Raw genomic sequence first — 16,863 nt, 5'->3', positions numbered from 1 at the left:
TCCATCAGATGGATATGCCAATCTGCCCTCTCATGTCTCAGATTGCCGGTTCAACAGGGCACACGGACCAGTGCGCTGTATGCCGAGTGCTGTGGAGTGCCACTGTGCTACAGCACCAGCCGCTGGCTGCACCGGCCACTGGCTGCTCCAGCCAAAACCGCTTCGCTTGTGTCCCATGTTTCTTCTATACCTGGGAATTTCCCCGTTCTGTGGGCAAGAAAAATCTGTCTGAAAATGCGGCCCTGACTTACCCTCCATGCATTCACTGAGAGCTTCAATCCTGGGTTGTTCTTACTGCACCCTCTTGAGTCGGTCTTTATTCCTTGGTCTTTTTTAACAAGCAAACAGAACACCTGGGAGAGAGTCGACCATTCAACTAAAAAAAAAAAAAAAAACCTCTAAGGCAGGAGCCAGCTGATTAGGCTCGGCTGGTCCCACCCCTCTACAAAACAAAAAACAGCATTTGGAAACACTTTGGGTTGAGAGTTTCACAGCAAGCACAGCTGAACCAAGGACAGTCCAGCTCTGTGGGGAAGGGCATCTGCCATTACCGAGGCACTCCAACACTACAGAGGTAGTCTGCCATTGCTGAGGCAGCCTGCCATTGCTGAGGCAACCCGCCATTACAGAGAGAGTCTGCCATTATAGAGGTGGGCCACCATTGCCAAGGTAGTTCTAACTACACCCATATAAACAGGACTGCAGGGAAGTTCACATGGCAGCTGGGCAGAGCCCACAGCATCTTAGCAAAGCCTCTGCAGGCAAAAAGTGAGTAGGCTGCCTCCTAGCTGGGCAGAACAGCCCTGAAAAAAGGCAGCAGCACCACAGAAACTCATAAATAAAGTCCTAACTTCTCAGGACAGAACACCTGGGGAAAAACGGGGGTTTATTTGTTCTGCTGCAGACTTAAATGTAACTGCCCAGAAGCTCTGAATAAACAATGGAGCTCGCAGATCAGCACTTGAGCTTTTATCAATAACAAATTGTCTCCTCAAGCAGGTTTCTGACCCCCATATATACAAAGAGTCACCTCATAAAGGAGAGATCAGACTGACATTTGGTGGGTATCATTCTGGGACAAAGATAGCAGAAGAAACTGGTAGCAATCCTTTCTGTTCTGTAGCTGCTGCAGGTAATCCCCAGGAAAGCCGGGTATGGAGTGTACCTCAGAACTCCTACAGCAGAGGGGCCAGACTATTAGAAGAAAAACTAAGAAACAGAAATAACTTCATCATCAACAAACTGGATGTCCACTCAGAGACACAATCTGAAAGTCAGCAACTAAAAAGATGACAGGTGGATAAATCCACAAAGATAAGAAGAAACCAGTGCAAAAAGGAGGAAAACACCGGAAACCAGAACACATCTCCTCCTACAAAAAATCACAACTCCTCATCAGCAAGGAAACAAGGCTGGATGGAGAATGAGTGTGATAAAATGACGGTATCAGGCTTCAGAAGGTGGGTAATGAGAAACTTCTGTGAGCTAAAAGAACATGTTCTAACTCAATGCAAAGAAACTAAGAACCTTGTAAAAAAGATTTGATGAAATGCTAACAAGAATGGACAACTTAGAGAAAAACATAAGTGAATTGACGGAGCTGAAAAACACAACATGAGAACTTCACAAAGCATGCACAAATTTTAACAGCTGAATTGACCAAGCAGAAGAAAGAATATCAGATATCGAGGATCAACTCAATGAAAGAAAATGAGAAGGCAAGATTAGAGAAAAAAGCACAAATAGGAATAAACAAAGTATCCAAGAAATATGGGACTATGTAAAAAGACATAATCTAGTTTGATAGGTGTATCTGAATATAACAAAGCGAATGAATCCAAGCTGGAAAATACTCTTCAGGTTATTATCAAGGAAAACTTCTTTAACCTAGTAAGGCAGGCCAATGTTCAAGTCCAGGAAATATAGAGAACACCATAAAAATATTTCTCAAGAAGAGCAACTTTAAGGCACATAGTTGTCAGATTCACCAGGGTTGAAATGAAAGAGAAATGCTAAGGGCAGCCAGAGAGAAAGATTGGGTTACCCACAAAGGGAAGCCCATCACACTCATAGCAGATCTCTCAGCAGAAACCCTACAAGCCAGAAGAGAGTGGGGGCCAATATTCAAAATCCTTAAAGAAAAGAACTTTAAACCCAGAATTTTATATCCAGCCAAACTAAGATTTATAAGTGAAGGAAAAATAAAATCCTTTGTGAACAACCAAGTACTCGGAAATTTTGCCACCACTATGCCTGCTTTACAAAAGCTCCTGAAGGAGGCACTACACATGGCAAGGAACAACCGGTACCAGCCACTCCAAAAACATACCAAATGGAAAAAGCATTAAAAAAAATGAAGAATCTGCATCAAGTAATGGGCAAAACAGCCAGATAGCGTCAAAATGGCAGGTTTGAATTCACACATAACAATATTAATCCTAAATGTAAATGGGCTAAATGCCCCAATCAAAAGACAGAGACTGGCAAATTGGATAAAAAGCCAAAACCCCTCTGTGTGCTGTATCCAGGAAACCCATCTCACATGCAAGGATACACAAAGGCTCAAAATAAAGTGATGGAGGAAGACTTACCAAGCAAATGGAGGCAAAAACAAGGTTTTGCAACTCTCGACTCTGATAAAATATATTTTAAAGCAACAAAGATCAAAAGAGACAAAGAAGGACATTACATAATGGTAAAAGTATCAATGCAACAAGAAGAGTTAACAATCCTAAATATATACGCACCCAATACAGGAGCACCCAGATACATAAGGCAAGTTTTTAATGACTTAAAAAGAGACTTAGACTTCCACACAAAAACAGTGGGAGACGTTAACACCCCATTGTCAATATTAGACAGATAAACCATACAGAAAATTAACAAGGATATCCAGGACTAAAAATCAGACCTGGAACAAGCCAACCTAATAGACATTTACAGAACTCTCCACTTCAGATCCACAGCATATACATTCTTCTCAGCAGCATATCAAACCCACTCTAAAATTGACCACATAATTGGAAGGAAATCACTCCTCAGCAAATGCAAAATAATGGAAGGTATAGCAAACCATCTTTCAGACCACAGTGCAATCAAGTTATAACTCAGAATTCAGAAGCTAACTCAGAACCACACGGCTTCATGGAAACTGCACAACTGGCTCTTGAATGTTGACTGGATAAACAATGAAATAAAGGCAGAAATAAAGATATTCTTTGAAACCAATAAGAACGAAGACACAACATACCAGAATCTCTGGGACACTTTTTAAGCAGTCTCTAGAGGAAAATGCATAGCAATAAGTGCCCACATGAGAAGCAAGGAGAGATCTAAATTGACACCCTCTCATCAAAATTGAAAGAAATAGAGGAGCAAGATCAAAAAAACTCAAAACCTAGCAGAAGACAAGAAATAACTAAGATCAGAGCAGAACTGAATGAGATAGAGGCACAAAAAAATCCCTTCAAAAGATCAATAAATCCAGGAGCTGGTTTTTCAAAAAGATCCACAAAATAGACAGACCACTAGCCAGATTTTTTTAAAAAAGAAAAGAGAGAATAACCAAAAAGATGCAATAATAAAATGATAAAAATACTATCACCACAGATTCCACAAAAAATCAAACCATCATCAGAGATTATTACAAACAAGTCTATGCACATAAACCAGTAAACCTGGAAAAAAATGGATAAATTCCTGGACACTTGCCTTCTCCCAAGCCTAAACCAGGAAGAAGTTGAAACCCTGAATAGACCGATAACAAGGTCTGAAGTTGAGGCAGCAATTAAGAGCCTGCCACACAAAATACACCCAGGTCCAGATGGGTTCACAGCTGAATTCTACCAGACACACAAAGAGGAGCTATTACCATTTCTCTGAAACTACTCAAAATAATCAAAAAAGAGGGAATCTTTCTCAAGTCATTTTATGAGACCAACATCATCCTGATACCAAAACCTGGCAGAGACTCAACAAGAAAAGAAAACTTAAAGCTAATATCCATGATTAACGTAGATTCAAAAATCTTTAATAAAATACTGGCAAGGTGATTGCAACAGCACATCAAAAAGCCTACTCATCATGATCAAGTAGGATTCATCCTGGAAATGCAAAACTGGTTCAACATATGTAAGTCTATAAATGTAATTCACCACAAAAACAGAACCAAAGAAATAAACCACATGATTATCTCAATTAATGTAGAGAAGGCCTTTGACAATATTCAACAGCACTTTATGCTAAAAATCCTCAATAATCTAGGTATTGACAGAACGTATTTCAAAATAATAAAAGCTATTTATGGCAAACCAACAGCCAATATCATACTGAATGTACAAAAACTGGAAGCGTTCCCTTTGAAATATGGCACTAGACAAGCCTGCCCTCTCTCACCACTCCTATTCAATATAGTACTGGAAGTTCTAGACAGAGCAATCAGATAAGAAAAAGAAATAAAGGGTATTCAACTAGGAAAGGAGGAAGCCAAATTGTCTTTATTTGCAGACGACGTGATTGTTTACCTAGAAGACGCCATCGTCTCAGCCCAAAATTTTCTGAAACTGATAAGCAACTTCAGCAAAGTCTCAAGATACAAAATGAATGTGCAAAAATCACAAGCATTCCTATACATCAATAACAGACTTAAAGAGAACCAAATCAAGAACAAACTGCCGTTCACAATTGCTACAAAGAGAATAAAATACCTAGGAATACAACTAACAAGGAACGTAAAGGACTTCTTCAAGGAGAACTTGAAATCAATGCTCAATTAAATAGAGAGGACACAAATAGAGAAATATTCCATTTTCATGGTTAAAAAGATTCAATAGTGAAAATGACGATACTGCCCAAAGTAATTTACAGATTCAGTGCTATCCCCATCAAGCTACCAATGACCCTCTTCACAGAACTGAAAAAAAAAAAACTTTAAACTTCATATGGAACCAAAAGAGAGCCCACATAGCCAAGTCGATTATAAGCAAAAATAACAAAGCAGGAGGCATCACACTACCCGACTTCAAACTATACTATGGGGCTACAGTAATCAAAACAGCATGGACTAATACCAAAACAGAGATATAGACTAACAGAACAGAACAGAAGCCTCAGAGGCAACACAACATATCTACCACCATCTGATCTTTGACAAACCTGACAAAAACAAGCAATGGGAAAAGATTTTCTGTTTAATAAATGGTGTTGGGAAAACTGGCTAGCCATGTGCAGAAAGAAGAAACTGGACCCCTTCCTGACACCTTACACTAAAATTAACTCCAGATAAATTAAAGACTTAAACATAAGACCTGGCACCATACAAACCCTAGAAGAAAATCTAGGCAAAACCATTCAGTGCATAGGCATAGGCAAGGACTTTATGACCAAAACACTAAAGGCATTGGCAAAAAAAGCCAAAATAGACAAATGGGACCTAATCAAACTCCACAGCTTCTTCATGGCAAAAGAAACAGTCATTAGAGTGAATCAGCAACCAACAGAATGGGAAAAAATTTTTGCAGTTTACTCATCTGACAAAGGGCTGATATCCAGAATTTACAAAGAATTCAAACAGATTTACAAGAAAAAAACCAAAAAAACCCATTCAAAAGTGGGTGCAGGATATGAACAGACACTTTGCAAAAGAAGACATATGTGAGGCCAACAAACATATGAAAAAATGCTCATCAACCATCATTATTAGAAAAATGCAAATCAAAACTACATTGAGATACCATCTCATTCCAGTTAGAATGGTGAACATTAAAAAATTTGGAGATGACAGATTCTGGAGAGAATGTGGAGAAATCGAAACACTTTTACAGTGTTGGTGGGAGTGTAAATTAGTCCAACCATTGTGGAAGACAGTGTGGCAAGTCCTCAAGGACCGAGAAATAGAAATTCCATTTGACCCAGCAATTCCATTACTGGGTATATATTCAAAGGGTTATAAATTATTTTTCTACAAGGACACATACATACCAATGTTCACTGCAGCACAGTTTACAATAGAAAAGACCTGGAAGCAACACAAATGCTCATTGATGATAGACTGGACAGGGAAATTTTGGCACATATACATTATGGAATATTATGCAGCCATCAAAAATGACAAGTTCGTATCCTTTGTAGGGACATGGATGAACCTGGAGACCATCATTCTCAGCAAATTGACACAAGAACAGGAAATTAAACACTGAGTGTTCTCTCTCATAGGTGGGTGTTGAACAATGAGAACACATGGACACAGGCAGGGGAGCACGACACACTGGGGTCTGTTAGTGGAAAATAGTGGAGGGACTGTGGGGGGTGGGGAGTTGAGGAGAGATAGCATGGGGAGAAATGCCAGATATAAGTGAAGGGGAGGAAGGCAGCAATTCACACTGCCACGGGTGTACTTATGCAACAATCTTGCATGTTCTTCACATGTACCCCAAAACCTAAAATGCAATAAAAAATAAAGTACATACCAATAAAAAGTCAGGAATCTATTTCATTTGGCCACTCAATCAATGCCCCAATGAATAATACACACCTGGGGAATAGTCAAGATTCTATTTCATATGGGCACTCATTCAGAGCCTAAGTAAATAATACACCCCTGGGGAAGAGTCAGGAGTCTATCTGGTATGACCACTCATTAAGAGCCTGTGTAAATAATGCACACGTGGGGAGTATGCAAGAGTTTGTTTTATATGGCCACCAATTCAGAACCTCAATGAATAATGCACACTTCTGGAATAGTCAGGAGTCTATTTCATATGGCCACACATACAGAGCCTCAGGTAAAAGTGCACACCTGGGGAATACTTAGGAATCCAATTAGTCTGGCCTGTCATTTAGAACTACACTGAATAATAAACACCAGTGGAGAGTCAGGAGCCTATTTCACATAGCCACTCATTCAGAGCCTGACTTAATAATACACACCTAGGGGATATTCAGGAATCTATTTCATATGGCCACTTATTCAGAGCCTCAGTGAAAAATGAACACCTGCAGAACAATCAGGAGTTTCTTTCATATGACCACTCCTTTAGCACCTCACTGAATAATGCACAGCTGGGCAATAGTCAGGAGTCCATTTCATATTGTCTCTCATTTAGAGCTTCACTGAATTATGAACACCTGTGGAATAGTCAAAAGTCTATTTCATATAACATTCATTCAGAACCTCACTGAATAATACACACCTGGGCGAATCTTTTGGATTCTATTTCATATGGCTACTCATTCAGAGACTCAGTGAATAATGCACACCTGCGGAATAGCCAGGAGTCTATTTCATATAGCCTCCCATTTAGAGCTTCATTGAATAATGAACACCTGTGGCGCAGTCAGGAGTCTGTTTTATATAGCCACTGATTCCGAGCCTCACTGAGTAATACACACCTGAGGAATTGTCAGGAGTCTCTTTCATTTGGCCACTCATTGAGAGCCTCATTGAATAATGCAAAGCTGAAGACTAATCTGGAGTCTATTTCAAATGGCCCTCAGTCAGAGCCTCAGGGAATAATGTACACCTGTGGAGTATCCAGGAGTCTATATCATATGGCATCTCATTTAGAGCTTCACTCAATAAGGAACACCTCTGGAGTAGTCGGGAATATATTTCATATAGCCATTCATTCAGAGGCTCAGTGAATAAGACACACCTGGGGGATAGTCAGGAGTCTATTTTATTTATTTATTTATTTATTTTCTTTTTTTAGAGACGGGCTTTCACCATGTTGGCCAGGCTGGTCTTGAACCCCTGACCTCAAGTAATCCCCTTCCCTCTGCCTCCCAGAGTGCTGGGATTACAGGCATGAGCCACCGTGCCTGGCCCAGACATTGATTTTGTCACCTCTGCAGCTCTCTCCCTGACACCCAGGGCCCCACTGGGCACGTGTAATCTCTGAATTTATTTATTTTTCTTTTTTTTTTTTTGAAAGAAAAAAAGGAGAGGAAGAAAGAAGAAGAAAAAGAGGGAGAGAGAACAGGAATATTGCTTTATTCTAAAAATGGGGATTAATAATGGTCAATCAATATTTTGTGTATTTAAAGTGCAGAGCTCTATAAATATTTATTAAGTTTACTTGTTCCAGATCTGTGTTCAAGTTCTGGACATCCTTATTAATTTTCTGTCTTGTTGAGTCTAAATCTCTTTATGTGTCCCATGTATCTGGGTGTTAGGATCATTAGCTCTCATTGCTGCATTGATCCTTTTACCACTGTATCTTTGTTGCTTTGAAATCTATTCTATCAAATTCGAGAATTGCAATTCCTGCTTTTTGTTTATTTATTTATTTTTGCTCTCCATTTGGTTGGTAAATTTTTCTCCAACTCTTTGTTTTGAGTCTTTGTGTATCTTTGGATATAAAATGGGTCTGGATGTAGCATACCATTAGGTTTTGGCTGTATCTTTTGATTGGGGGATTCAGTCAATTTAAATTTAGGTTTACTGCCATTTGATGTTAACTGGCTATTTTATCCATTCGTTGATGTAAATTCTTCTTTATGTTGATGCTCTTTACTTTTTGGTATATTTTTGGAAAGGCTGTTCCTTTCTATGTGTAATGGTTCTTTCAGAAGTTCTTGTAAAGCAGGCCTGGTGGTAATAAAATCTCTGAGTACTTGCTTGTTCATAAAGGATTTTATTTTTCCTTCAATTGTGAAGCTTAGTTTGGCAGGATATGAAATTCAGGGCTGAAAGTTCTGTTCTTTAAGGATGTTGAATATTGGCCCCCACTCTCTTCTGGCTTGTAGGGTTTCCACTGAGAGATCTGCTGTAAGTCTAATAGGCTTCCCTGTAGGGGAAGAGGGGTTCTGATTTTGGGTATTCTCGGCCTTTTTAGGCTGGTTTCTTCCCTTTATTATAAATTTATCTATCTGTCGTCTTTACAATTACCGCCTTTCCAATTAGGTTTCTGAGTGGACGTCCAATTTATTGATTCCCAGTGCTGGGATCCGAGCAACCCACTGTGCTGGCCAAAATAGCAGCGATAAGACTGATGGTGCTCTTCTGCCCAGGAATCTCTGGTCTGGCTTTTTTCTTGAGTCCGTAACAAGTGGCTGTGCCTTCCTGGAGCTCCAAACACCGGTCAGTAGGGGAACCAGTTCTGTTTACTCTGCATGAAGATCTGCCGCACCAAGGCACCAGCAAAACTGCTGTGCTGGCCACAAGAGTCACGCTGGTGACCTGTGGGGCTCCTCCACTGGAAATCTTCTAGTCCGTGAGCAATGAAAATTCATCTGAAAGTGTGGTGTCCTCTCGTTCTCTATGCTTTCACTGGGAGCTACAATCCCGAGCTGTTAGCAATCAGCCATCTTGGATCTCCCATCAGGCGTCTATTTTACATGACCAGAGCCTCAGTGAGTAACACACAACTGGGGAATACTCAGGAGTCTATTTCACATGACTCCTCATTCAGAGCCTCACTGATTAATGCACACCTGGGGAATTGTGAAGAGATTATTTCATGTGGCCATTCATTCAGAGACTCGCTGAATAATGCACACCTGGGGTATACTCAGGAATCTATTTCATCTGGCCTCTCATTCAGAGCTTCACTGAATAATGAACACTTGTGGAGTTGTCAGGAGCCTATTTCACTTAGATATTGCTTCAGAGACTGACTTAATATTACACATCTAGGGGATAGTCAGGAATCTATTTCATAAGGCCACTCATTCAGAGCCTTAGTGAATAAAGCATGCCTGGGGAGAACCTAGGAGCCTATTTCATATGGCCACTCATTCAGATCCTCACTGTAATGCACAACTGGGGACTAGTCGGGACTCTATTTCTTATAACCAGGCATTTAGAGATTCACTGAATAATGCACACCTGGGGAATAGTCACAAGACTATTTCATATGGCAACTAATTCAGAGTGTCACTGAAAAATGCATATCTGGGGAATAGTCAGGAGTCTATTTCATATGGCCACTGATTCAGAGCCTCAAGGAATAAAGAACACCTGGGGAAGAGTCAGGATTCTATTTCATGTCATCACTCATGCCGAGCTTCACTGAATAATGCACACCTGTGGTGTAGTCAGGAGACTATTTCATATGGAAAATCATTCAGATTCTCACTGAATAATACATACTTCAGGAATGGTCAGGGATCTTTTTCATATGACCACAAATTCAGAGCCTCAGTGAATAATGCACACCTGGGGAATAGTCAGGAATCTATTTTATATTGCCTCTCTGTCAGAGGTTCAATGAATAATGAACACCTCTGGGGTAGTCAGAAGTCTATTTCATATACCACTCATTAAGAGTCTCACTGAATAATAAACTATCACCTTGGGGATAGTCTGGAGTCTATATCATCACTCTTTCTGAGCCTCACAGAATAATACACACCTGGGGAATACTCAAGAATCTATTTCATATGGCCACTCATTCAGAGCCTCATTGTATAATGCACAGCTGGAGACTAATCTGGAGTCTACTTCATATGGCCCTCATTCAGAGCCTCAGTGAATAATGTACACCTTTGGAGTAACCAAGAGTCTACTTCATATGGCCTCTCATTCATTGCTTTACTGAATAATAAACAACTGTGGAGTAGTCAGGAGTCTATTTCACATAGCCACTCATTCAGAGCCTCAGGGAATAACACACACCTGGGGAATGGTGAGGATTCTATTTTGTATGACCACTCATCCAGAGCCTTACTGAATAATGCATGCCTGGGGAATAGTCTGGAGTCTATCTCATATGGCCACTCATTCAGAGCCTCAGTGAATAATACACAACTGGGGAATAGTGAGGAGTCTATTTCATATGGACACTCATTCAGAGCCTCAGTGAATAATGCACACCTGTGGAGTAACCAGTAGTCTATTTCATATGATCACTCATTCAGAGTCTAGTGAAGAAGACACACCTCTCAAATAGTCAGGAATCTACTTTATATGGCCACTCATTCAGAGACTCAGTAAAATACACACCTGCGGTGTAGGCAAGAGACTATTTCAAATGGTGACTCATTCAGAACCACAGAGAATCTCACACATCTGGGGAATATTCATGAGTCTATTTGAAATAGCCAAACATTCAGAGTGTCAATGAATAATGCACGCCTGGGGAATAGTCAGGAGTGTATTTCATAAAACCACTGATCCAGAGCCTCAGTAAATAATACACAACTGGAGAATAGTAAGGAGTCTATTTCATAGGGCCACTCATTCAGAGCCTCGATGAATAATGCACACCTGTGGAATAACCAGGAGTCTATTTTGTATGCCCACTCATTCAGAGGTTCAGTTGGTAATACACTTGGAAAATAGGAGTCGATTTCATATGGCCACTCATTCAGCAGATGGGTGAATAATACACACCTGAGAAATAGTGAGAAGTCTATTTTATATAGGCACTCATTCACAGCCTCAGTGAATAACATAAACCTGGAGAATAGTAAGAAGTGTATTTCAATTGGTCATGCAGCCAGAGCCTCAGAGAATAATGCACACCTGGGTAATAGTTAGGATTCTATTTCATATGCCCACTCACTCAGACCCTCACTGATTTATACACACCTGGGGAATAGTAGGGAGTCTATTGCATAAGACCACTCATTCAGAGTCTCAGTGAATAATACACACCTGGGGAATTATAAAGATTCTATTTCATATGGCCACTCAGAGCCTCAGTGAATAATGCACACATGGAGAGTACTCAGGAGTCTATTTCACATGGACAATCATTCAGACCCTCAGTGATTAATGCACACCAAGGTAATGGTCAGGAGCCTCCTTCATATGGCCACTCATTCAGAGCCTCACTGAATAATACACACCTGGGGAATAGTCAGGATTTTTTTGTTGCCTATGACCACTAATTTAGAGCCTTACTTAATGCACACCAGCGGAATAGACAGGAGTAAATTTTATGTGGCCTCTTATTCTGAGCCTCACTGATTAATATACATCTAGGGAAGTGTCAGGAGTCTATTTTGTATGGCCACTCATTCAGTGCCTCAGTGAATAATGCATGCCTGTGGAGTAACCAGGAGTCTATTTCTTATGGTTTCTCATTCAGAATCTCAGTGAATCATACACAGCTCTGGAATAGTCAGGAATCTACTTATATGGCCACTTGTTCAAAGCCTTAGTGAATAATACACACCTGGGGAATAGTCAGGAGACTAGTATTTGGACTCATTCAGAGCCACAGTGAATAACACACACCTGAGGAATAGTCAGTAGTCTATTTCAAATGGCCACACATTCAGAGCCTCAGTAAATGCACACCTGGGGAATAGTCAGGAATCTATTTAATATGCCTACTCATTCAGAGCCTCACTGAATGATACACACCTGGGGAATAGTTAAAATTCGATTTCATATGGCCACTCATTCAGAGCCTGAGTGAATAATACATACCTATTTAGTAGCCAGGAGCCTATTTCAAGAGGCCACTCATTCAGAGCCTCAGTGAATAATACACACCTGGGAAATAGTCAGGTGTCTATTTCATATTGCCACTCATTCAGAGCCTCAGTGAGAAATACACAAATTGGGAATAGTTAGAAGTCTATTTCATATATTGACTCATTCAGATCCTCAGTGAATAATACGCACCTCAGGAATAGTCAAGAATCTATTTTGTATGACTACTCATTAAAAGCCTCAGTGAATAATGAACACGTGGGGAGTAATAAGAAATCTATTTTATATGGCCACTCATTTAGAGCCTCAGTGAGTATACACACCTCATAAATATCCAGGAGGTGTGCATTCAGCGGTTTGCAAACACTTTCTGTGGAGAATCTCAAAACAGACATTTCCAGCATAATCCCACGTTCTACAAAATAGCAGTAAGACTGCCTGTAAAACACAGAAGAAACGTATCTGTGAAACTGCTCTGGTGTGTGTGCATTCAACTAATAGAGTTGCATCTATATTTTGATACAGAAGGTTAGAAATACTTTTCTTACAGAAGTTAGATTTTTTTCATTCCAGAAGGAAAGTGGGCATATGCTGTAATGAGAAACCTTTCACCTTAAAAACTCAAAGGAAGCTATCTGGGAGAAATATTGTCAATGTGTGCATTCAACTTACAGAGTCACACTGCTGTTTGTATTCAGCAGTTTGCAAATGCTTTCTGTGGAGAATCTCAAAATTGACATTTCCAGCAATATCTTATGTTATGTGAAATAGCAGTAAGACTGCTTGTAAAACACAGAAAAAACATATCTGTGGGAGTGATTTGGTATCTGTACATTGTATTAAAATGCTTATCTGTTTTTATATTGATCTAATTTTAGAATCTGTACTGCTGAAACAAATATAAACCCTGTTTTATACGTGGCTACTCATGAGTCATGGATGAGGCTCAACTCTGTTAAATCCGAATTACCTACTTTAGATACAGAGAATTCTGTTGAATGGGTTCCTGTGAGGTAGAATATTAAAACATTTTTAACATTTGAGGTAGAGATGTAAGTAGCCTGAGAAATTTTTATTACTATGGAAACAGATTACTTGAGGGGCCGACTGCTAGTTGGTACCCACTACTCTATAGAAGGATAATATGGAACCTTCTGCTATCTAACAGAACCTGCTACACAAAACATAAAGAAACTCAAACAGATTTACAGGAAAAAAACAAACAAGCCCATTCAAAAGTGGGCAAAGGATATGAACAGATACTTTACGAAAGAAGACATATATGAGGCCAACAATCATATGAAAAAATGCTCATCGTCACTGATCATCAGAGAGATACAAATCAGAACCACATTGAGATACCATCTCACGCCAGTTAGAATGGCGATCATTAAAAAATCTGGAGACAACAGATGCTGGAGAGGATGTGGAGAAAAAGGAACACTTTTACACTGTTGGTGGGAGTGTAAATTAGTTCAACCATTGTGGAAGACAGTGTGGCGATTCCTCAAGGCCTTAGAAATAGAAATTCCATTTGACCCAGCAATCCCATTACTGGGTATATATCCAAAAGACTATAAATCGTTCCACTATAAGGACACATGTACACGAATGTTCATTGCAGCACTGTTTACAATAGCAAAGACCTGGAATCAACCCAAATGCCCATTGATAATAGACTGGATTGGAAAAATGTGGCACATATACACCATGGAATATTATGCAGCAATCAGAAATGATGAGTTCGTGTCGTTTGTAGGGACATGGATGAATCTGCAGAACGTCATCCTCAGCAAACTGACACAAGAACAGAAAATGAAACACCGCATATTCTCACTCATAGGTGGGTGATGAAAAATGAGAACACATGGACACAGAAAGGGGAGTACTAAACACTGGGATCTATTGGGGGGAAAAGGGGAGGGCCAGTGGGAGGGGGAGGTGGGGAGGGATAGCCTGGGGAGAAAAGCCAAATGTGGGTGAAGGGGAGAAGAAAAGAAAGCACACTGCCATGTGTGTACCTACGCAACTGTCTTGCATGCTCTGCTCATGTACCCCAAAACCTATAATCCAATAAAAAATTAAAAAAAAAAAAAGAAGAAGCCCTAAGGTACAGATGTAATGACAAAAGGGAAAGGAAACTCTGATCTCTTTCTGAAACATTATTTGACAGTTCCTGACTGTTGAGCACAATCTCAACTAATATTTGCTAGGGAAAAGATGAACACAGGTCTCAAAGGATAATTTACCATGAAGGTCTAGGCTAAGCCTAGCTAAGAGGTGGGCTACACAAAATTTTTAGTGTTGGGGGAGGGTAAATTGACTCACCGTGTGTGTGTGTGGAAAGCCAGGAGTCCTTGCTGCCAGAGAAGGGTGCTGGGAACAATGGCTGATCAAATGTACATGAACTAAAAAACACTGTAGCTGTGAACTCTGTGTGTGAGTCACCATGAAGACTCAGGGATCTGAATGAGTAAAGGCACCCTGGTAGCAAAGGTCAATCATCAACAGATTGCAGGACCAGTTACAATGACAACAGCAATACAGCAAGTGAAAAAAGGAAACAGAATGATTAGAATGGCCTCCCCCCCCCTTGTTCTGACTTGTAGAGCAAGATTGTCTTCCTTGGACTTAGGGAACCTTTTAGCTTTCTGAAAAATTGAAAGGAGGAAGGCATTAAGCATAGTCCCAGGGGACAATAGAAGATTTTCTGTTAAACTGGACATTTCAAGACCCAATAACTAATTAGAAAAGTCAGGCCAGGCATGGTGGCTGGCAGTTTGGGAGGGGGAGGCAGGAGAATCACTTGAGCTCAGGAACGTGAAAAACATAGTGAGACCTTGTCAAAGAAAAGAAAAAAGGAAAAATGATATTTTTTATATCTCACACATAAAGGTTATACTTGGAATAAAATGAACAACATTCAGATCTCTAGGGATAAATACCTTTAAAAGTCCTGAAAGAATCTTGCACTCACTTCTACTTCTAACTAGTCTAGCTTTCTCTCTGATTTCTGGCTAAAAAGTGGACTAACTCATTGCCATTCCAAACGACCTCAAGCAAACTATGAACTGGCATCTAATGTACAAGATGCCATATTTGTCATTATTTTTAATCTTAATTTAGTAGTAACCGGTCTTTTAAGACAAGCACTTACCTTATCAAATCACAACAAACAGCATAATCGTCTGCTGTTTGTCCAAACATATCCTGAGAAAAGACTCTAATATTTTCTTCAAGGAGAAGGCTGACTATACTTGGCAAGTTATGATGTGTGGCAAGCATGTGGGCTGTTCTGAAATAAAAAGAAATAACTCCACTCAAGAACTGGAATAAAGGTATTTAATCAGCAAATTTGATATACATTACCAATTTACTATCTTGCCTGTCATTGTAGACACAATAACAGTTTACATGCTCTAGCTTATGTCTATCAGCATGTTGGGTGTTCAAGTGTTCATCTTTGTAAATTGCCACCAAAGTTTAAAATCAGGGACAACAAGGAAGCTTCTTGTCCCCCTGGGGTACGACATAATACAAGTAGCTAACTTACTGTCCTTTGATGGCCAACAAACTATGCTGAGGTCACTTATCTAAAGTAGGCAAAAATTTAAAGGTAAATTTCCCCATTGCTTTCCTAGTCTGATACATTGTAATTAAAAGTCAGCAAAAGATCAGACCAGTAAGAGCCATCAGCAAGCTAAAAACAATGGTGATAATAATGATACTGGTAATAGCAGTAGTTGTAAACTGAAAGTTAAAGTCTACACTTTATAAAGTTAATAAAGTAGAAAACCCCTTTAGCTAATATAAGATTCCAGGATCAAAAATATCAGATTAAAGATAAGAGTCTATCAGAGAAGATGAATCTTACTATACACTGTTTTATATGTTGCTCAGTCCAAATAATTGCTTTTCTACCTGATTATTCATGTTATTTTTCACTGTATGCCAACAATTACAAGTTAATCTTTTATTAATATTTCTCATTTCTGTGACTGTTGCCACTCTATAACACTCAGCTTTTTATTTGAAAAAAAAAAAATAAGAACTACTTTACCTTCTCGAAATTGTCAACAGCATGTACATTTGGCTGGTTCTTCACTAAAAATGTCACCATTTGTTGCCTCTTGCAAATTATAGCAAGTAAAACAATCATGTTTCCCTCCTGTAAGAAAGCAATTTATAATTCACAAAATTACATATTTTTCAACTGAAATAAAAATCTTCTATAAGATGCTATGAACTTAAACACAAAATAAAGAAAGCAGTCCCTTCATTCTACCTCCTCTGTCCTTTTCCACACACTGCTTTGCAAACACCTATTTCTGCCTCCCTGCATTAACTTTTGTCATCTCCAAAACTCACTTTATTTACTAGTCCCATAAATCATTGCTTCTCTCACAGCATTTAGCACAGTATATTATAATTATGTTATTGTTTTTCACGGAAACCTAAGAGCTTCTTGAGGGCCAGGGCTG

General features: G+C 39.5%; 1 protein-coding gene across 1 annotated transcript in view; it reads right to left on the bottom strand.

Annotated features, from left to right (window-relative positions):
* Positions 1-383: 383 nt before the first annotated feature.
* Positions 384-16,863, bottom strand: part of LOC118146673 (uncharacterized) — a 98,011-nt gene continuing 81,531 nt past the window's right edge. The window contains exons 3-5 of the mRNA XM_078346875.1: positions 16,443-16,550; positions 15,540-15,677; positions 384-12,820 (exon numbers count right to left, since the gene is read on the bottom strand). Coding sequence (XP_078203001.1) covers positions 16,538-16,550 — 13 coding nt within the window. The 3' untranslated portion in view covers positions 384-12,820; positions 15,540-15,677; positions 16,443-16,537. The remainder of the gene's footprint in view (positions 12,821-15,539; positions 15,678-16,442; positions 16,551-16,863) is intronic.

The sequence above is a fragment of the Callithrix jacchus genome, chromosome 13, assembly GCF_049354715.1.
Source record: "Callithrix jacchus isolate 240 chromosome 13, calJac240_pri, whole genome shotgun sequence".
Lineage (NCBI taxonomy): Eukaryota > Metazoa > Chordata > Mammalia > Primates > Cebidae > Callithrix > Callithrix jacchus.
The sequence above is the reverse complement of the archived record's forward strand: the minus strand, read 5'-3'. Positions and strand labels throughout refer to the sequence as shown.